At 36.7% G+C, this 22,267-nt stretch overlaps 1 protein-coding gene across 2 annotated transcripts in view; it reads left to right on the forward strand.

Moving 5' to 3' along the window:
- Window positions 1–22,267, forward strand: part of MLIP (muscular LMNA interacting protein) — a 245,615-nt gene that overhangs the window by 112,759 nt on the left and 110,589 nt on the right. For both annotated transcript variants that reach the window (XM_024248555.3, XM_002817019.5), the window contains exons 4-5: window positions 6,029–7,600; window positions 18,417–18,488. In XM_024248555.3, the coding sequence (XP_024104323.3) occupies window positions 6,029–7,600; window positions 18,417–18,488 (1,644 nt within the window). The remainder of the gene's footprint in view (window positions 1–6,028; window positions 7,601–18,416; window positions 18,489–22,267) is intronic.

Below are 22,267 nucleotides of genomic sequence, written 5' to 3' on the forward strand. Positions count from 1 at the left end.
CGGGGAGGATGCCTAAGTCAGCCTGGACCATCAGAAAGGGTTCACAGAGGCAGTGTTGGTGAAATTTGAAGGATGAATACATTTTTGGCATTCCAGAAAGGTAATAGGGAAGGAAGTACCAGCACATAAGAATAGGGTGGAAGATGAGAAGGAATATGAAAAGGACTCATCAAAAGATAGGAAATATACTAGGAAAGAGTAATGAAATAGAGGCCATAAATAAAAGTTTTGAAAAGGAGGGAGAGATTAGAAGAGTCAAACTCAGAAAAGAAATCAGAAAAGGTAAGCGATTCAAGTGCCTGTTGGGTTTAGGAAAAATAAGCCATTGTAGATGTTAGTGATAACAGTTTTCCATGTAAGGGTGGAGGAGAAATCTGTTAAGAAATTAGTGGGAAGTGTATTAGTTTTCTGTTACCATAAATGTAGTGGCTTCACAAATTTACCTATTTCTCCTGGTTTCTGTAGATCAGATGTCTGGATATGGCTGAGCCATGTTCTTTGCTCAGGGTCTCTCACCAGGTTGAAATCAAGGTGTCAGTCAGGTTGGCAGAATTTATTTCCTTGAGGCTGTGGAATTCATGGCAGCTTGCCTCTTAAAGCCAGCAACAGAGAAAAAGTATTTCTGCTGCTTTGAGTTCTAATTCCAAAGACCTTTTTTTCATATATATATTTTTAAAGAGCTCACTTGATTAGGTCACACCCACGCAGGATAAACCTCCCTTTTAATTAACTTAAAGTCACCTGATTAGGGACCTTTGTTGCATTTGAAAAATTCCTTCACCTCTGTCATATTCTATCAGTTAGAAGCAAGTAACCGTTTCCACCCACACTTAAAAGGAAGGAATTCTACAAGGCTGGGACTCTTTGGGTAGGCATTTTAGGGTGTGTTGACTACAAGAAATAAGAAACTCAAGGCAGTGATTATATTGTATAGACTTGACTGAGAAGAAGACAACATAGGCCTGTAATTATGGGAAATACAGGATCAAGAAAGAGCTTGGGATATGTATGCATATATTTGTTTTTGTCAGTTAGCTTTTGTCGCTTAACAAACCATGCCAGCATTTAGTGTTTTAAAACACAATATTTTATTTAGCTGAAAATATTTTGGTCAATAATTTGGGCTGTTTTCAGCTAGGTGGTTCTGCAGATATGGGCTAGATTCAGTTAATCTTTGCTGTGACCTGCCCATGTCAGTGACTGGCTGTTGGGTTAGCTGGTGGCTGTTTAGCTGTCTGGTGGCTGAGTAGTTGTCTGCTGAGATGTGGTCTTGTATCTTCCAGTAAACTAGCCTGAGCTCATTCATATTATGGCAATGTTCTGCACGCAACAAGCCAGTAAGCCTCAATGCACAAGTGTTTTTCAAGATACTGCTTCTTGTATTGCATTTGATAATGTTGTAAGGGCCAAAACAAGTCATTTGGCTATCCAGATTAAAAGGTGGAACAAAAGACTGTGTTTATGATGGAATGAATGGGAAAGAACAGAGAATTGTGGGTACTTTTACTATTCACCACAATGATATTTATTAACATGTTTTTTAAAAGATTGAGAGAATTTCTGTTTTATATCTATGTTAGGATCAGGGAGCTAGGAAAAAATTAAAAAGGATAAGTACATAGGATATGGGGAATAACTGATGAAATGAGATTTCTAAGAGGGCAAGAGCTGCTGTGATTCAGAGTACACAAGGAGAATTCACTTTTTACAAAGTGAAAGGTTTTTCCATTCATCTTTCCTTAGAATGAGGGAAAGGGAATGAAGGTGATACTACCAAAATTCACTTTCCTGGTAATCTCAATTTTCCTTGGAGTAAATAAATCTAGGCCATCTGTTCAGCATAATGGGAGAAATAGTAGGTTAAGGGTTTGTGGAGAACGTTAAGTTTTTGGAAAGGCTGTTCATCAGAACAGTAGAGGAAGGCAAGGTCCAAACAACAACAACAAAAAAGAAAACACAAATCAACCAATCAAAAAATCGAGAGGTGCAGGGCCTAGCTGAGACTACAGACATTGAACTTGTGCTTTCACCAGTCTAAAGTGACTCAGCCAGCCCATATGTGAATTGAAAAAACCTCCCCTTCTGCAGGGGAATTCAGTGCAGGGGAAACCAGCCCCACTCAGCTTGTGCTCTTGTACAGGATGCAGTTTGAAAAATAGGTGCCGTGGTCCTATTAACAAGTGGTATCAATTTTCTTTTTCTTATAGCAACTTTTAGTAGACTAGGTCTAGAAACATAATGGCAGTTGCTGGGATTGGTTTAAGAATGAAGGTTTGCCAAGTTCATTGGCAAGAGAGGATTGGCAAGAAACCACAATAGCTAGAATGTTGGCAATGCTGGCAAGAAGGTTGAGATTGAACAAAGTATTACTGAAACTCAAAAAATAGGGGATAAGGGATATGAGACTGGATAGCAAGAGAGGGGTTTTGTCATGAAGGAAGTATCTTTAGTTCATGGTAGACATAAAGAAACCAATGATGAGGTCTTGAGCATAGGTGATCAGATTTTAAAAGTTCAATCTGCTGATAGGTTAAATAGGGTGCAACTAGAAGTAAGAACACCAGAAAAGATTATTCAATGTGTTCAGGTAAGAAAGGCTGAGAATCTGCCCTGTAGCATTACAAGCATTCATCAGAGAGAAGAGGACAAATCAATAATAGGTAAGTTTAGGAGGCCAAGCTGCCATAATGTGATGATTGATATGTGACGACAAGGGAGAATCTGGGGTTTCTGCCTCATGTAGCTGTACAGATTCAGGAGGAAGAACACAACTATATGCGATCCACATCTGGTGCTGTCAGAATCTCAGAAAGTATTCAAGATACTAGGTAGCAGATTAGCCACTTCAGTTTTTATTCAAATGCTTTGAAATCTCATAGAAACATCAGGGAAAACTGAATGATATATACAGGAGCAGTTTATTTTAGATTTACAGGCAGTAAAAATACAAGGCAGTTCTACAATAGAGATTAGTTGTTAAAATAATTGATGGTCTCTATTATATAGGATCTGAGGGTGAATTTATGATTAGGATCATCTACTTACCTAATGATAGGAGCACATTGCATCTTCTGTTACTGAGATTATTGTGAATGTTTTCCAGAGTTCCAGATAGCCTTTCTAGGAGAAGAGAGTTTTGAAAATGACTTTAGAGATGAATGTATGGCAAGGGGGGCTCAAGGAAACAGCATAGTTCTGGGTATTGGAAAACATGGTCATTGGTAGCTCTAGACAGGTGTTTGAAGCAAGGGAATCAATAAAGATGAGGTAAGAAATAAATGGTAAAGAAGACCTAGAACAGCCTTGAGGGAGAAGGAGTTAGAGCATCAGTAACAAACCTTGAGAACAACATAGAGGGTTATGAATGGTAGAGGAAGAAGAGATGGAAATAATTTGTATTAAATAGATGCCAATAGGGAAGTTTGGGATCACTAATAAGGGATTTACAGGACGAGGTAAAATGAAGGACTGATTCTGAGCTACTGATTGAGAATTTGACAGGTGCCCATGTCTTCTTTCTGCATACATATTTTCATGCCTTTACTTCCTCTTTTTAAAAATTTATTAATTAGAGAAACTCAGGAAAATCAATCTTTTTATAAAAAAAATCCTGCACCCCTGAGAATTTTATAAAATATGGTGTCACATTTTTATATTAGTACAAATTAGGATAGCATCATGGTATATTTGCAAGTTAGAAATGAATATGTTGCATATACTTATTAATATATTAAGAAAATATAAAAACCGTGTGCATATTAATATAAACATGGCAAACATCTTTAGACTTTTCAGAGCCTTTCTCTTAGAAGTTCCTCAAAAATCAATGTTTTAAATATATTAAAAAGTATAATAAAATTCTGAGATTTTATATTAGGTAAAATATTAATTAATGTAGTAGAATGTTTGGTCATTAGAAGCCATAGTTTTGAGGAAGTTGGAGAGGTTAGTCTTTTCCTCTGAATGAGACCCTAACAATTACAACTCTATGGTCTTAGCATAGTGATAATTTGGTGAATAATCAGGGTAAATAATTGAGTTTGTCATATACATCAAAGTTATTTGGAAACAGCAGAACTGAAAAGGTAACAAGAGTTTTGTGACTGCTGTTATTAATTTACAGAATTCTTTACGAAACATCTATTCCAGGCATAGTACAACATGCAAAGACACACTACACAGTCTAGAAATGTTTCTATATTCTTTTCATTAGGAGAGATCAATCATAGGAAACAATTAGAGAAGACTTTTCATTTGTGGTAAAAAAAGAAAAAAAAATTTCCCTGAATATACTATTTACCCTAAGAGAACATTTTCTTAAACATTAATTACATATTTAACTACAAATGATTGCATAACTCCAAATAAGACATTGTCATGCTTGTAGTGACAGAAACATTCAGCTGCCCAGCTAGTAGTGTTTGGATTTAAATATATCTCTAATCACATGAATCAGTTACATAAACATTGGCTAAGCAGAGTTGTTTCTAAGTAAAACTTACACGAGTGAATTGCTAAGCTTTCTTCCTCCATTTGATTCAATTCTGCTTGACTTTCAATGATCTCTGATTTTCCCATATTCTGGGTTATGCCAATATATTCAGGTATTATTTATGTAGCAAGAATTCTTCCATGTTGCAAAGATACATATAAATTCACATATAAAAGAAAGGAATGTTTTGGGTATGTTTACTTAGAAACTTGGAAGTTTGGGATGAGTGTTTGAATTTGCCAGTTTTAAATATTTTTAGAGATTAAAACCATATGACCTGAAAACCTCTGCATTAGGTCTGATGGAAATCTTAAAATGTTATAAGCAAAATCAAGAAATATCTTTTACTTTATTTGTAAAGTTTTGCTAAGTTTGATTGTTATGTTTATATATATTTTCCTGCTATGTGCTTAATGCAATATCTATATGTAAATCTTAATATTTATTGATATTTTGAATGATTGATATTCCCTAAATTCTTTATTAGATATGCATGTTTATTATTTCTTTTATATATTGACATAATCAAATCAATGACTTTTAAGGGAAACCTCTGTTTAAAAGGTGTTCAAAGTATTTATAACTTCAGTGCTTCTCTTAAAGTACTAGATGATTTTTAAAATGGCACAAGACTACCTACATCCAGTTGTTTCAAGGCTCTCCCTAGCTTCTCTTGTAAAATGATGAATTGTTCTTTATTTCCTCTTTATTTGGTTTCTTTATTTCCTCTTTATTTGGTTTCTTTATTTCCTCTTTATTTGGATTGGTCGGTTTCCTTGTTTCAGGTGGATTGTATTTGTAAAGTGTTCCGGCTTCTTTTGATACAAAAGAGAGCCTATTTCTTCCAGCATGACCCAAATCATTTGTTAAATGTTCATTATATGTTCATGTTAAATGTTCATTCTGGCAAATAATTAGGAAAAATGAGCTAAAACTTCCTGTTTAATTTGGACTTTGCTTTCACTCTCTCAATTTATCATTCTGTGTTGACATTGGGTGTTTCATCATTTGAATTCTAGGCACTTTTCCAAGTTCACAGCATGTAGGAGTTAAGTAGTAGAAACTCTCAGAATTTTAAACACTTGAAGTGTGTTAAAGTTTTTTTTAAGGCTTGTAGTCGTTATTATAATATCATGCTTTATATTCTTACAATAGAAGAAAATAATTTTCCAAAGTGAAATTTGCCATTTATGCTGATGGTGATTTAAATCTTTCCAAATCACACAATTCAAAATTAAGATAACTATTTTAGATGCTGTCAACGAATTATCTACCAACTATGCAATACAATTTTATATTGATTTCATTCTGTGGGATAAATGGGGTATAGGATGTAATGCTTCACAGCTTATTTGTATCTTATTTCGAATTCAAAGCAAGGCCTCATTAGCAAAACAGAATTTCCTTCATTTTTGTGGAGGTTTAAGATGCCTCCTTTTGTGTAAATTGTTTGTATAATCGCACAAGTGACAAGAATATTTTGATCGTTTCACAAATAATGTCCTATTTCAATCTGTCTATTTCTCTTTCCTCCAGTTAACTTCTTCTCCCACTACCTCTGAGCAGCTTGCCTGTAAACCACCTGCTTTCTCCTTTGTTTCTCCAACTAATCCGAACGCACCACCCGACCCAGTTAACCTCGAGGGAGCCTCTGTCCTAGAGGAGTTCCACACTAGGAGGCTGGATGTCGGTGGGGCCGTGGTGGAAGAATCAGCTACGTATTTTCAAACTACCGCTCACTCTACACCCTTTTCTGCATCGAAGGGCACCTCCTCGACGTTACTGTTTCCCCATTCCACTCAACTATCAGGTTCTAATTTACCCAGTTCAACTGCAGCAGATCCAAAGCCTGGACTGACCTCTGAAGTTCTCAAGAAGACAACTTTAACCTCGCATGTCCTTAGTCGCGGAGAAAGTCCGAGAACCTCTTCTCCTCCACCGTCCTCCAGTGCTTCTCTGAAGTCGAATTCAGCCTCGTACATACCAGTCCGCATTGTCACGCATTCACTCTCTCCGAGCCCCAAACCATTTACCTCCTCTTTCCACGGCTCTTCTTCCACCATCTGCAGCCAAATGTCATCTAGTGGAAATCTTTCAAAGTCAGGGGTAAAATCCCCGGTGCCTTCCCGGCTCGCCCTTCTCACTGCCATTCTCAAGTCAAACCCTTCCCACCAAAGACCCTTTTCCCCTGCATCCTGTCCCACCTTCTCTCTCAACTCCCCGGCCTCTTCCACGCTCACACTTGATCAAAAAGCAAAGCAGACCCCACCCACGCCTAAAAAATCTCTCTCAAGTTGTTCCCTGAGAGCCGGGTCACCAGATCAAGGAGAACGCCAGGTTTCTGAATTGACCCAGCGATCTTTTCACCTGCCTGTTTTCACCAAGTCTACTCCACTTTCTCAGGCGCCCTCCCTCTCTTCTGCAAAACAGGCTAGTAGCAGCCTTGCTTCCATGAATGTAGAGAGAACACCGTCACCTACTTTGAAGAGCAATACCATGCTCTCCCTGCTACAAACCAGTACATCCAGTTCTGTGGGTCTTCCTCCTGTTCCACCAAGCTCTTCTCTTTCCTCTTTGAAGAGTAAACAGGATGGTGACCTCAGGGGTCCAGAAAACCCCAGAAACATTCACACGTACCCTTCTACATTAGCCTCCTCTGCATTATCATCTCTATCTCCTCCTATTAATCAAAGAGCTACATTCTCTTCTTCAGAGAAATGTTTCCATCCTTCCCCAGCTCTTTCAAGCCTGATAAACAGATCTAAAAGAGCATCATCCCAACTATCTGGCCAGGAGCTGAATCCTTCAGCTCTTCCTTCACTCCCTGTCTCCAGTGCTAGCTCTGCCTCTCTTCCCAACTTGAGGTCCTCCTCTCTCCCTCATGCCAATCTGCCCACCCTGGTGCCCCAGCTCAGTCCCTCAGCTCTGCACCCACATTGCGGCAGTGGTACCTTGCCTTCAAGACTTGGGAAATCTGAAAGCACCACCCCCAACCACAGGTCACCTGTTTCAACCCCATCACTTCCCATATCTCTAACAAGGACAGAGGAGCTGATTTCACCTTGTGCATTGTCCATGTCAACAGGCCCAGAAAATAAGAAATCAAAGGTATTTTTTGCATGTTGCATGGTGCATGCTTATTTTGAAACAGGGAAGAATCTTTTTTTTTTTTTTGTCCCCAAGGCAGAAATCAATAATATAGTATTAATTGTGCTCCTACAAGGAGGAAGAAAAAGTGCAAGAGGGTACCAGGACTTGGTATATTTGAATGTGTAAATGAATTATAATCTGTATAGAATTATGTGTTTCAGTCAAATCCTTTAATTTTGAAAATCCTCTTTCTCTTCCTAACTTCTTATATCTATGACTCCAAGGGTATTATTTTTCCTCAGGCATAATATGAGTTATACCATTGGCCCTAATGACAGAATTAAAAGCAAGTAGTTGAGACTCAGGACTATGATATGTTTCTGATTGTTTATTAACAGGGACCCTAGCATCCATCCAAATATCCTGTACTGATGGAATAGTAGACAGGATTAATATAAAATGGAATATTATCTTAGATCTAGGGCTGTGACACAGCCAAGCCCGTTCTCGTAGCAGAAAGCAACTCTACACTAAGGCATGCTGGCTTCCCAACTATTCTCAAGTAATTCAGATTGTGGATCACCCATACCCAGAATTTGATAGCTGTTATATCAATAAAATAAAACAATTAAAGTGCCTGCATAAGAAGGGGTGGTGATTTTCAGCTCAGTAAAATAAGCCATTTACTTATTTTAATGTAGTTTTAGAGCTTTGAAATACCATGGAGAGTATGTTTCACTGTCACTTTTCAGATGATGAATGTCACATTGAAGGGATAAAGTGACCCTCATTATTTTGTAAATGGTGTCACAAAACAATTCAAGTCAAAAGCATGCATTAAATACCTGCTATATGTGTACCACTATACTAGCTTTCTTTGAAGTGTGTGTGGTTTCTTTTAAAGGGAAGTAAGATATATATATATATTTTTTGCCTTAGAACAATTCAATTTTAATCAGTAGAAAAAAATATACACAATTTGGAGAGGCTATATACAGTTATGAAATCTACAATACAGCTAGAAAACCAATATAAGGCAAAATTAATTGTGTAAGTCCGATTATAAATAATCATCAACTGAGTTCAATATAACAGGAGTAATGTGATGGAACATGGTTAGTAAGGGAAGTTATAAAAAATGTCAGGCCTGTCGGAAATATTTAGGATTTAACTTAATGAAGAGGAAAGAAGTTGACATTTCAGAAATGGAAAACAATCTGACCAAATATACAGAAGATGATCTCAGAAGGCTGTGTGTGGAGACATAAGACGATTATCCTTATAATCTGATAGTAATCATAGCAGCAGTATCAAATGCTTTCTGTGAGTCAGGAACTAGGCTAGTATACAAAGTAGGTGAAAAATTAATTAAAATGGATTACATCAGTTAAGTTTTATAACTATATGAAGTTGATAATACTATTTTCCCTATTTTGTACACCAAGAAACTGAAGTTCAGTGAATAATTGTCCAGGTCATAGGTCTGTTACAGAACTGACGTTTATATAATATTAAGTCTGTTGATTCTTGAAGCCATGTTCTTTATTACTATCATTTATTGCTACACAGAAATAACTCATGTTAGCAATTTAGCCTGACTTTATAATTCTCATGAAGGAAATCATTATTAAGGAATTATAACCAGAATTCCCAATTTATATAATTTTGGGGTCATTTAAAAACTGTATTGGGGATTAAGTCCTTGTATTTTAAACATTCAAAGCAAATGAGATGGATAAAATTTAACTTTTTCTGTGATTCTCAATGGAAAATCCTACTTATTTGAGGTGAATTGACCTGTTTATTATATTTTAAATACATATATGTGATTATAAAATTTATTTGTAGAGTATTTAAAATGAACTGACAATCTAATCATTACTGTTTCCTGAGTGCATTAGCTATCATTTTTTGAACGATGCTGCCATATACTTATTTTTTTTTTGTGAAAAGTGATTTTACTCTAGAAGCTTTTTCAAAGCATTTCTATGTGTATTTCACTGCACTTTATGTTTTTTCCTGTTTTGGATATAGTCAGAGAGTTGGAAGAGGATGAGCCCCAAAGGGCTTTTGATACATTAAAGGCCTATTTATTGAAGACCTATTGTTTTGGGGCTGTCTTCCTGCACCCAACATTGAAAAATTTTCAGCATTTGCTTTTTACTTTTTAAAAAATTTCCAAGTAAAGAAAATTCAAAGAAATGCAAGGTAAATTTGATGAACAGGAAAATAAGAAGAATGATTATAATTTAACTACCAGTAAAAATATCAATAGATTTCTTTGAACAGAAAAAAAAAAGCTTCTTATCATGGGTAAAATTTATAATAGCTTCTGCAAAAATAGAATAGTATGGACTATGAGACAATGCTATTATTTTTCATGTTTATTTTCTCCTTGCATCTTGCTATATTATCTCTTTAGGTAAAAATCAGAAAGTCAGCCTACTTTTTTTTAATTACAATCTATTATTTTCAGAAATCGTTATCTTGAGTACAAAAAACTTATTAAAATGGATGTGGAATAGATAAATCTTATCCCGAGCTCTTTTGATGTTTGACTAGTGTTTAAACTGGTAGCATTATTTTACAGAATGATAGGAAGAAATAGACAAAAGCTGTGTGATGTCGAAGAATTTATATGCTTTCATGGGTTGTTTCTTGTCTTGCTCCTTCCAGTGTGGTGCTAAGCTGAGCACAGGACTCTTTTTGAAATCAAAGAGCTTTAGATTTAGGTCAGCTTTACTCACTCCGAGATTCTGAAATAATAGGGATCATAGAATACAGGTGGCATCTAATTAAAACATGAATGCTTGAAGGATATTAGTTTAAAGTTTGGGCTGTACTTTGATATTAAAATAAAATGGATCGACTATAGTATGCTGAGCTAAATTCAGATATAAAGAGTGTTTGATGTTTATTTTTCATACATAAAATATTAAGGTTCTGAATCTGCTTGCATTTGTGTGATATAATTGCTATGATATGTTAAATTCAGATGTAGTTTAAAATACTATTTCACATTATAATCATTGTTTTAGTCAGGATGGGCATCTGAATGCTGCTCAGCCTGCCTTTTTTTTTTTTTTTTTTTTTGAGACAGATCCCACTGTGTCGCCCAGGCTGCAGTGTAGTGGTGTGATCTTGGCTCACTGCAACCTCTGCCTCCTGGGTTCAAGTGATTCTCCTGCCTCAGCCTCCCAAGTAGCTGGGATTACAGGTGTGTGCGATCACATCCGACTAATTTTTGTATTTTTAGTAGAGACAGGGTTTCACCATGTTGGCCAGGCTGGTCTTGAACTTTTGACCACAAGTGATCCACCTGCCTCGGCATCCCAAAGTGCTGGGATTACAGGCTTGAGCCACCATGCCTAGCCTACTTTTTGATCAACATCTATATTGTCTGAGACTTTTTTCTCCCGTGGAAAAGACTGGATATTACAAAATTCACCCATGGAGTTGTGTCTGGGTCCCCCATCTGTTTTGCCTTCATTTATAAAAGAATTTAAATTTTTATCCTAGTGAATTATTATGGTGGTCCATACGGAAATTAGGATAAGCATTACATCAAAGCCTCATAGAGTCTGCCACTTACTGAAGATAGTCTGAAGATTAGTTCCAATTATAAAGAGTCTCCACTGATGGGCCTGCCCTGGGCTTAAAGCTATTTGGACACATAGCTTATTTAGGGAACAAGTTGAGAGCTATTTTATATTTCATAAAACTTTATAACTGGTGTTTTATTCACAAAAGTCTCCTTCCTTTAAGACATCAAAACATTCCCAAATACATCACACTGAAAACTCAGTGGCAGCAGTCTATATGTGACTTTCTTCATTTCTGCAGAACCACATGTAATTTGGAAAATGAGCAATATGGAATGTGTCTGCATGAGCTAAAATAGTTAATCTGGGTTCAAGCAAATCATTCATTCAATAAATATGTATTGATTACCTAATAGGTGTGCTTTTCAAAGCTGTGAGGATATTACAATAAATAAAATGTGCAATGATGCCTGTTCAAAGACAGTTTATATTCTTTGGTGGAAGAGAAACAATCAATAATAACCCCTCCAAATAAGTAAATTATTGTGTGTGTCAGAAGGTCATATGTGTCATGGAGAAAAGTGTAGCCCTGATTCTCAAGGGAAATAGAGAAGGGATGGTGTCACAAGTTATGTTGGGGTATTGGGATAGGTTTCTTTGAGAATGTAACGTCCAAGGAGGTGATATTCCTTAAGAGAGTATAGTGAGGAAAATGCTCTGAGGCCAGAGAGTGCTTGACAGGTACAAAGAACATATTCTGGGCTAGCAGTGAGGAACAGGATGTTGAGGTTGTCAGAGGGAGATGTAGCTTGGAGCCGGATCCTGCAGGAGGGTCTTGTGGGTCACTCTTTAGTCTTTGATTTTTACTTTAAGTAAGACAGGAAGTCTTTGGAGGGTTTCAAATAGATAAGTGACAGTCTTAACTATCTCACTGCTAAATAAGAATAGACCATGAGAGGGTGAAAGTTTAAGCTGGAAGAACTTAGAAGTCTATTGCTGCAATCTAGGTGAGTGATGATGGTGGCTATGGTCAAGTCATAGCAGTGAAGGTGAAGATAAGATTTCCATTATGTTTTGTAGGCAGAGTAACAAACATTCACCAAACATCAGAGCCACTATGTGAAATGAAAAAAAACCAAAAAAAACAAAAAACAGCTGAAACTAGCCTTATGTGCTTTCTTATTTTGTTTTTCTCTTTTTATCTCACTGTCATCTACTCCACTCCCTTCACAAAGTTCTTGGGAATCCTTGACTTTCCAGGCTTCTTTCAGCTATGGTATCTGTCACTTGGCCTCTATACTGACCAGTTCTGTGTGCCACTCCTGTGCTCCTCTCCAGCTAGCTTCTCTGAATTGATCCTAGTAATGGTTCGCACTCAGGTGTTCAATGATTGACAAAAGCTTGTCTTCCTCTCTAACCCCGCACTCCCTGGGGGGATTTGCTTAGTTTTTTTTTTTTTTTTTTTTTTTTTTTTTGAGGTGGAGTTTCTCTCTTGGCGTCCAGGCTGGAGTGCAATGGCGCAATCTCGGCTCACTGCAACCTCTGCCTCCCAGGTTCAATTGACTCTCCTGCCTCAGCCTCCCAAGTAGCTGGGATCACAGGCACCTGCCACCACACCCAGCTAATTTTTGTATTTTTAGTAGAGACGGGGTTTCACCACATTGGCCAGGCTAGTCTTGAACTCCTGACCTCAGGTGATCTGCCTGCCTTGGCCTCCCAAAATGTTAGAATTATAGGCATGAGCCACCACGCTGGCCAGGATTTACATTTTAATTGAGGGGAGTGTGCAGTTTAACTCAAACAAGAGAATTGTCAAAGGAAAAAACAGGGATCAAGATAATGCAGCAAATGTTATAGGTTTACATCATGAAGAAAAATGACTTCAAAAATCTGTATCAGAAATGTTCTCAGGGCATGCTTGGAGTGGTGGAAGAAGGTCTTTAATTAGCCAGGCTTGTCTAGGACTTGAACCATAGACGAAGAACTAAAAATTTGTGTTTTTTCATGTCCTTGAATCTTATTGTAATTTTCAATTAGATATTTCAAGTCAACAAATGTTTGCTGAACATCTTTTCTCTGCCAGGTTTGTATTAGGTGTTGAAAATAAAAGGACAAATAATATAAAATGTCTCCTCTAAAGATCTAGCAGGCAGATAGGGATGGCAAAATATTATAATAAAATAAAATAAAATTATGCATTTAAGGTGTTAGAGAAACGAAAAGATAAATGAGGGATGCAGAGGGGTCCTGGGAAGGGACTTGTCCTGGGAAGTTTTCTCAGTTGCTACCTTGCCCATCTGCTTTGCCAGGTAGTTTTTGACAGTTGTATCCTCCACCTCTAGCTTTTCCATTATCAGGATCATTATAGATTGTGCTCTGCCGGTAATCCAGATATAAGGAAGTGTCTGGGCAATCTCCTATGAATGGGATCAGGGCTTGGTTGAGCTTTCATCTCAGGACTGGTGTCAGGGAGATTCTGACTCAGGTAAGACAGACATGATCACTGAGGAGCAGAAAGTGTACATGTAGAGTGATGCTCTCATCTCTGCCAAGGAATGCTTCTGGAAGAAGTTGGACATGGTGGTAGAGAGGCTCTTCACCATGGTTTCCTCATCCTATTGTTTATATAACCCAAGTTTCTTGCATTTACTGCACCGGTCCCCAACCTTTTTGGCACCAGGGACCAGTTTCATGGAAGACAGTTTTTCCATGGATTGGGGGGTTGGGGATGGTTTTGGGATGAAACTGTTCCACCTCAGATCATCAAGCATTAGATTCTTATAAGGGACACGCAACCTAGATCCTTTGCCTGTGCAGTCACAATAGGGTTCACACTCCTATGAGAATCTAATGCTGCTGCTGATCTGGTAGGAGGCAGAGCTTAGGCAGTCATACACGCTCATCTGCTGTTCACTTCTTGCTGTTTGGCCCAGTTCCTAACAGGTACCAGTTTATGGTCTGGGGGTTAGGGGCCCCTGATTTACTGCACTTAAAGTGTAACTGTGAGTCCAAACCCCTGATCCTCAAGGCAACTAACATAGTTCACTTTGAGACCTCATGGATCTTTATTACTAGAGCCCGTGGTGAAATTTTAGACATCAGCAACAGGATATATGACCTTAGTGGGAAATATTTTCTGAAGGGGTAGAATGTGTTCTTGCTATCCTTACCTTCAAACCCGGAATTCATATTGCAGCTGGCAACTAGCATTGCCTATAAACAGGATTAGCTCTGGTAAACATAAGTAATAAAATGCCATTTTGTTTTCCAAACCTAAACTTTGACCTGCACCGTGCAGAGGATATTTAAGAAATATTTTTTAAATGTTAACTGAAAGCATAGATTACAAATTGGAGAGAATCAATAGGTATTATTGCCTTGTTTGCCAGATTCAGGTTTAGGCCAGTCATTTTTACCTCCTATGATTAGCTAATGTTTACTCTAACCCTGCAATTCCACATTAGAATGATCAGTAATTTTAAGCCAAAGAAGAAAATAAATGAATTTGGTTTAGCACCTGGAAGCCTTGAAATGCTTAAGAGGAAATGTGTTTCAAATTAGAATAAAAATTCATATTTAGATCGAGTATATATTGTTAAGAGAACCCAGAGGAAAAACAGTGGACTCAAAACGTGTCTTTTTTTGGCAATAAATGGGATTTTTAGACTGAAAAGGAAAGGGTATGTATGTCTTAGAGGATTAGTGCATGTCATGTAGTAGGTACTCAATAAATATTTCTTGGCCAGGCATGGTAGCTCACGCCTGTAATCCCAGCACTTTGGGAGGCTGAGGCAGGAGGATGCCTTAAACCTAAGAATTCAAGACAAGCCTGGACACCGTGGTAAGAACCCATCTCTACAAAAAAAAATTAAAAAAAAAATTAGCTGGGTATGCTGCCACATGCCTGTATTACCAGAGATTCTGGAGGCTGAGGTGGAAGAATTGCTTGAGCTCAGGAGGTAAAGGCTGTAGTGAGTTGTGATCGCACCATGGCTCTCCAGCCTAGGCAACAGAGAAAGACTCTGTCCCCCACCACCCCCTTCCCCCCCCCAAAAAAAGAAAAAGAAAGAGAAAAAATTTCTTGAATAAATACGTTAGTTGAACATCCATAAATAGATTTACAGGATCAGTTAATGTCCACCAAGTTGGGAGACTCCAGTGGCAGGAGCTCCTAGTCCTTAGTGTATGATTTGAGTGAAGATAAAAATGACACATCTAACAAAATGTTTCATGAAATAATCTAAAAATTCTTATCTTCATTGCTTACAATGACAAACCCAATCTAATCAGATAGAACTTGATAAAGATAATGCCTAAAGCCCTGTTTTCGGGTCTAAAAAGGTATAAATAAGCATAAATATAGGATGGAATTATTGGTAAATGTTTTGAAAAAAGATGAAAGGATTAGGAATTTAGGTGATAGCCTACTCAGTGTGATCCAACAGTATGAAGTAATTCCAATCTCCTTTCTTGCATATTTTTAAACTCTCCACAAAAACTAAGGAGATGATCCCAATTATTATCTTCATTACATTAATTGAGTTTATTATCAATATCATGGAGGTGATGATTTGATGATTATATTTTACTATGTGCTAAAAACACATCTATTAAACACTTTTTATAATTTTAAGGAATATTATCAGAGGAGAGCAATGAGGGTAGTGGAATTCTTCACTTGAGTATCAGGGAGTTGGTGAAGGAAGCAATATAATTATGCAGAAGAGAGCTCTTGGCATGAGCCATGATTTCAAGAGGGGGGAAATAGGACCAATGAGATAAGTTAGCAGGAAGCATATTTTGGCTCAATGTAGGGGAGAATTTTATACTAATTCTAACACTTAGACCTGAATGTTCTGCCTTGGGAGGCAAGCAAGTGTTCATTTGGCTACTAAACAGAACAGAGATTCATGTGTCAGATAAGGGGGTTGAACCAAATGACCTTCTATATCACTTCTTATTGTAAGATTCTTTGACATTTTGTGTGCAATAACAAGATATGTCTCTGTACAGGCTTTCCTAGCTGTATTCTTTAGGGAAGTTGAGAATAGGAGAACAAGCACTGTAAATGATTACACATCCTGAAATGAGAAGCAAGGGCATTTGTAGATATGTGCATAGTTGTTGGGCTAGAGTGCCTGTGTCCAAATTCCAGCCAGGACTGACATGCACTAGCTGGTGACCTTCGATTAGTTATTTAACATTTCTGTACCTCAGTTTCCATATATAATTTGGGGATAGTATAGTATCTACCTAATAGCTTTGTTGTGACAATTGAGTGAGTTAATTAACATGAAGCTTTTAGAATGGTACCTGGCTCATAGTGATTGTTAGATATTGTTATTGTTATGATTGCAATTATAATTACAATTAACTATTCATAAAACCATCATAGAGTGAGATGGTATATTTTATTCTGCATTACATGTAGGCTTAGGTATTCTTTGGAAGAAAATATTACAGAGAAAGCATGTATATTGGACACAGGCAGGCTTTTTATGGGCTGCGTGGTCTTGGACAAGTCATTTGACCTCTGCTTTTCTTAATAGCTCTCTAGTTATAGGGCTTCTGTAAAATTAAGTGAGTAATAGTAATAAATGTCAGCTCCCATGGAAAGATAGTATTTCAATTTCAATCCTTTTTGAAATATCTTGTTGTCTAGAGACCACAGCAGTGCAGGGTCAGTGTAGCAACTTAGGGCTTGAAGTGACCTGAGACATCTTTTAGCAATTGCGTCTCACGTAGGAGATGGGAGTGTAGGTTCCTTAAGAGTTGAGAGACTTGCAGAAAGCCATGTAGCTTTTTCCTATGAGGGAGAAGAGCTATATGGAGGAGGGAAAGTGGAAGATAAGTAAACATTCAGAGTACCTTTCTTGGGAAAAAGTGTGTAGCTTCTGAGTTCTTGTGCACGTTTTGCTGAGTGTGTGTTTGTGAATGAGTATGTGTGTGTCTGTATGTGAGTACATATGTATTATATGTATATATTCATGTGTATGAATGAGAGTGTGTAAATGAGCATGTATTTGTGGGTGACTGATTATCTGGCTAGTGTGACTTTCTATGTCACTTGCAGGCATGCAGGCCTTGGGTTGCTAATTCCTTTTGATTGTCTAACTCAGTATACCAAGAAAAGAAAGAAAACAGTGAAAAAGAGAATGCGTTCTGCTGTTAGCTGGATGCTGACTTTCTTCTTCTGGGTCTGGCACTTTGATTCCTCATGACTTCAACTTTTTCCTAAGGAAAATGAATGTGCTAGCCTCTTACTTCACCACCCCACTTTAATGAAGCTTCCTTCAATTACATCTATAAAACCCAAGGTTTAATTTTATTTGATGACACTGTCTTCTGCAGACACTTTGGTTTGCTTTTGAAGACACTAAGATAGCCTGGAACTCTGTGCCAATTTCCTCACTGGTACTGGCCACTGGGGAAGCTGCGTGAGACAAGGGCATCTGAAGTGACAGGAGCCTTGAACTCAGTTCATCAGCTGGAGACCCAGAGCAGTATCAAAACTGAGTTTTTGATTATGTGTATTTATCCTGATTTCTACAGCTTCCTCATGCTTGCCCATCTCCCCCAGATATTCTACAACACTGAACTGTATTATTCTGAGTTGTACTTAACACTTAGGAAGTTTTAACATTTGCTTCATTAACATAACTGTTAGAAAGTGCAGGGGATAATGGGATGATGAGGTTTAAAAATGAGTTTAAGATCAATAGTGTGTACTTTTTGTTTTTCCTTATGGAGTTACATTGCTGATATTATTTATGTTCAAATTATTGACTACTTTGCTGCTTGTATAAAAAACGGCTACTAATTTTTATGTATTTTGATCTCTGTTTTTATGGATGATGCAAGAAAATGATCAAGGGCTCAATTACACTTATTGGCATAATATTTGTTAATTGTGACACTGTAGAAAAGAAACATTCCTTTGAGGATCAAGCAGAGCCATCTCCTGTCCTCATGTATAGAATAGTACTCCTATGAGGGAATGCTGCTAATGAAAAATTTATATATAACTTTGTGTAAAGGAAGTTTTTAAGTTCTGAAACAGAGTGGCATATAATCTCTAGGCTGATATTTTACTGTGGCATTTCTTTGCTTCTCATTCTAATAAAATATTAACATGGTAAGCTAATTGTTTCTGTCAGAAACAAGTCGTTCAGCATAATAACCCTTTTCTTCATTTGATAACGTGTCATTTAACTTGGTAGAACTGTCTGAAAATTATGTCTTATTCTTTCCCATTTTCATTTCTACTCTTGCTTTCTGGTTGCCCGTTCTAGCAATACAAGACCAAGTCAAGCTACAAGGCTTTTGCAGCAATCCCTACAAACACATTGCTTTTGGAACAGAAGGTCAGTGTTGGCTCAAAAACAGTGAATTTTACGTTTCTAATGTGATTTTTAAAATGTTTTCTAAAATTTCTGTTGGGAAGATTTCTGTTTTAAAGTTCTGCCTTTACTAAAATAACATTCCGTTCTTAGTTTAGGATGATGTGGTGAAAACATCTTGGTGAATATAATTGGAGACATTGGTTTATTGCTAGAGACTGAATGTGAGCCTAGGGATGTTTAGTCCACTGTCAAGCTGCTTTGGGAAACTTGATTCAGATTTGGATAGATCTCTGTTCTTTGGAATTTTAAATAATTATTATATTCAAAAACTTTCATATCAAGAACTTTCATATCTGTCCATATTGATCAAAAGAATTGAGGTGAAATGGGATTGTTTGTGAACAGTTGGCCACATTGGGTTTTTGACTGGTAAAGACTTGGTGACTAACAGTGGCTTCTACCATTGTACTATACTGATACTCAGATATTATAGCTGAGTATTCAACTTAGCCTCATAGATTTCATTGTGGACTATACCTCTTCACCCATCCATTCTTGCCAGCCAGTGGTCCTACTTTCATGAACAGAAGGGAAGACTGAGATGACTCTCAGTGACCCAACTGCTTTCACATGACTCCAAGAGATTTTTGCTTTGCTATTAAGGTCATTAATAATAAAATTATAGGTTGTTACATAAGTAGGTAAATTAAATTAAATTAAATTTAAATTTATTTAAATTATTTAATAAGTATGTTACACATGTTTAAATGAAAGCCAAATAGAGGATTGATATCAGAATCAAAGTGAAATGAGTTACCAAGTCTATGAAATTATTAATTTCATATATTATTTTTATGATTATATATTTAGTCAATTTATTTCTCAATGCACTAAGTCCATTTTTTTTCTGTGTAATTATGGTGTTTCAAAGACTATCATTTATCAAAGCATTGTTTGCCCACCAGGTGGTATTTTGATCACTGGTTTATAAATCTACATTCTTATTCTTTTAGCATGATCTGAAGAGTAAAACCTTTGTATGATCTCTTATCTAATAAGTAGGAATTGTTAGTGGAACAAGTAGTGTATAGGTGGACATTAATTCCAAATTATACACAGGTAGTGTCCAATCCATGTTCTGTATACGTAAGTGCTTTGAACTGGAGGTTCACTAGGCTGCAGGAAAATCTGCAGCTTTTTCCCTAGCATCTCTCCTGAATTTCTACCCCTTATTGCCTGTTAAAAGATGAGATGGGACTAAAACACGGATTTCAGGAGACTTCAGGAGGTTGTGGAAAGGGACACTTTTCCTTTGCCCCTTATTCCACACTCTAGGGCCATAATGGTGGGAGATGGTGGCAGAGTTCCCACACCACAGACTCTCTGCTTATTTTGGATGGCGATTTCTGGAACCTGGTCACAAGTGTGTGCTTTCACAGATGTGGGAGAATCACTCTCCATCAGCAGTAAGGCAAAGAGGAGATGAGGAGCCTGCTCTCATGCTCGTCCTTCCCTCATACTTGTCTCGTCTCATCTAGGCACATTCTTCTGGAACTATGTTCTGCTACTATGTAAATTTCCTATTTAGGAAAATTAAAGTTAATTCTTTCTGAAAGTCTTTTGTGAGATAAGACTAGATGTCAGTACTGTTTCCAGAATCTCTGTCTGTTAGGATTGTTTCCAGAATTCTCTTCCAATTAACTAAATTATAGAGTTTATAATTTATTCATTAGTCAGTGAAAATGAAGAGTCATTAGTTTAATTTCCAATTTTATCACAAACACATTTCATAAATGTGTATGGTGGTATTGACGTATATTTAGCCTATTATATGAGTTAATGTTCAAAAGGTTTTGTGTTTTTAATTTTAAGTAAAACATTCTGTAGGAAAATTATTATTTCTATTTTTCATACAAAAAATATAAACATGATATCTAAATTTAAAAGAATGTTATTCTAGAGGGGGCTGAATTATTGTATGAGGACTAGTGTAGGTTATTGTCTCTTGGCTAGTATAGTTTTTGGACTATAAATATTTAACTTATTCAAAGGTCTCAGATGTGAAGTGAATTTTTTTTTCTTTAGGTCCTTTAAATTATTCCACATATTTTCTGCTGGCTTTCCCATGTTATGTGTTCCTCAGTAAGAAATTTTACTTTGTAAGAATTTTAAAATATCAAAGCCTTATCTAAAGATTTTATGAGTTACCTCCATTTTCAATAGTATTTTTTGAATGATATTGTATTGCTCCTTTCAGTGTTATAGTTTTAAAAAATAAATCTGACAATTTAATCGTTTATACTCATCTGTTTATACAATAGACTTTATCTTAATGCCATTGAAATAAAAGGGATTTATTTCTGAATTGAGTGGGAAAATTAGGACTATAATCTTGAGGAACTCTTCTATTTATGGAAGAATAAAAATCTTGCAATATTTTAAATCACAGAAGGTTTTCTGAGATCCCTTTGATATCACACAGAACACCACAATTCAGGGGTAGGTAATGTTGTAGACTCATTATAATACTTGGGTAGGGTCCATGCTGTGGAATGCCTTGAAGCTGGAGCTAACAAAAATAATTCATGTCCTAGCTATTTCAACAATTATCTCTCCAGTTGGATTAAACCCATGATGGGTATCTTATGCCACATTCTGTTCTACAGCGTATAGTATAATTAATGAGAAACCAGATTTACTTTTTAAAAAATAATGCTATTTTTAAGAGCAAGATTTTTTCCGAATTGAAATACCAGCATCCCTTGCAATGAGACGTTAAGCTCTCATTGAATTACTGGATTGGTTTCAGTTTTAATCAACCCTGGATGAAGCCCATCATTTTTAAAAGAGTACACTTTGTTGGCAGAGAACATGAGGTTTCTGGTACTTCTGTTCTGTAATTTATTGTCTGCATCAAAATTTAAATTTATATCTTATTCCATATTCTATCATTTTTCCCCTGTGAACCTTTAAGAAGGAAGCATTTGTAGCTTAAGTCTTAAATAAGGATTTCTAGGGAGAGATAAATGTAAGGTATGGTTTTTATTGTGTTGGCTTCATCAGGGTCTTTGGCTTAATCTCCTGCCAATAATCATCTTCTCCAAGAATGACATGAGGATGAAATACAAATGATTATAAAGTAATCAGATTACATTGTGACTGTCCACAGACTTTATTACAATATGTTCAACAATATAGTAAGGTCTGTAGATAAAATAAGTTTATATGGACTTTATTTTTAGTCTTTGTATTAATCTGTTTTCACTATGCTGATAAAGACATAACTGAGACCAGAAGAAAAAGAGGTTTAATTGGACTTACAGTTCCACATGGCGGAGGAGGCCTCAGAATCAAAGGCACTTCTTACATGGTGGTGATAAGAGAAAATGGGGAAAAAGCAAAAGCAGAAACCCGTGATAAACCCATCAGATCTCCTGAGACTTACTCATTATCATGAGAATGGCATGGGAAAGACTGGCACCCATGATTCAATTACCTCCCTCTGGGTCCCTCCTACAACACATGGGAATTCTGGAAGATACAATTCAAGTTGAGATTTGGGAGGGGACACAGTCAAACCCTATCAGTCTTGTGATATATCTTGATGTGTGCTGTCTTTTTCAGAGAAAGTTAAAGGTCTCTCTTTCATTGACTAGTTTTTCTTCTTATCATCTGAGTCTGATAGCAATAGGTAAAAAGTTAAACTGTTTGACACATATTAATATTCCAAGTAAATAGATTATTATTTTTATCATGTAGTTGTTAAAGGAGGAGAGAATGGATGAAGTATTTCCGTAAAA

The sequence above is a fragment of the Pongo abelii genome, chromosome 5 (genome assembly GCF_028885655.2).
Source record: "Pongo abelii isolate AG06213 chromosome 5, NHGRI_mPonAbe1-v2.0_pri, whole genome shotgun sequence".
Taxonomy (NCBI): domain Eukaryota; kingdom Metazoa; phylum Chordata; class Mammalia; order Primates; family Hominidae; genus Pongo; species Pongo abelii.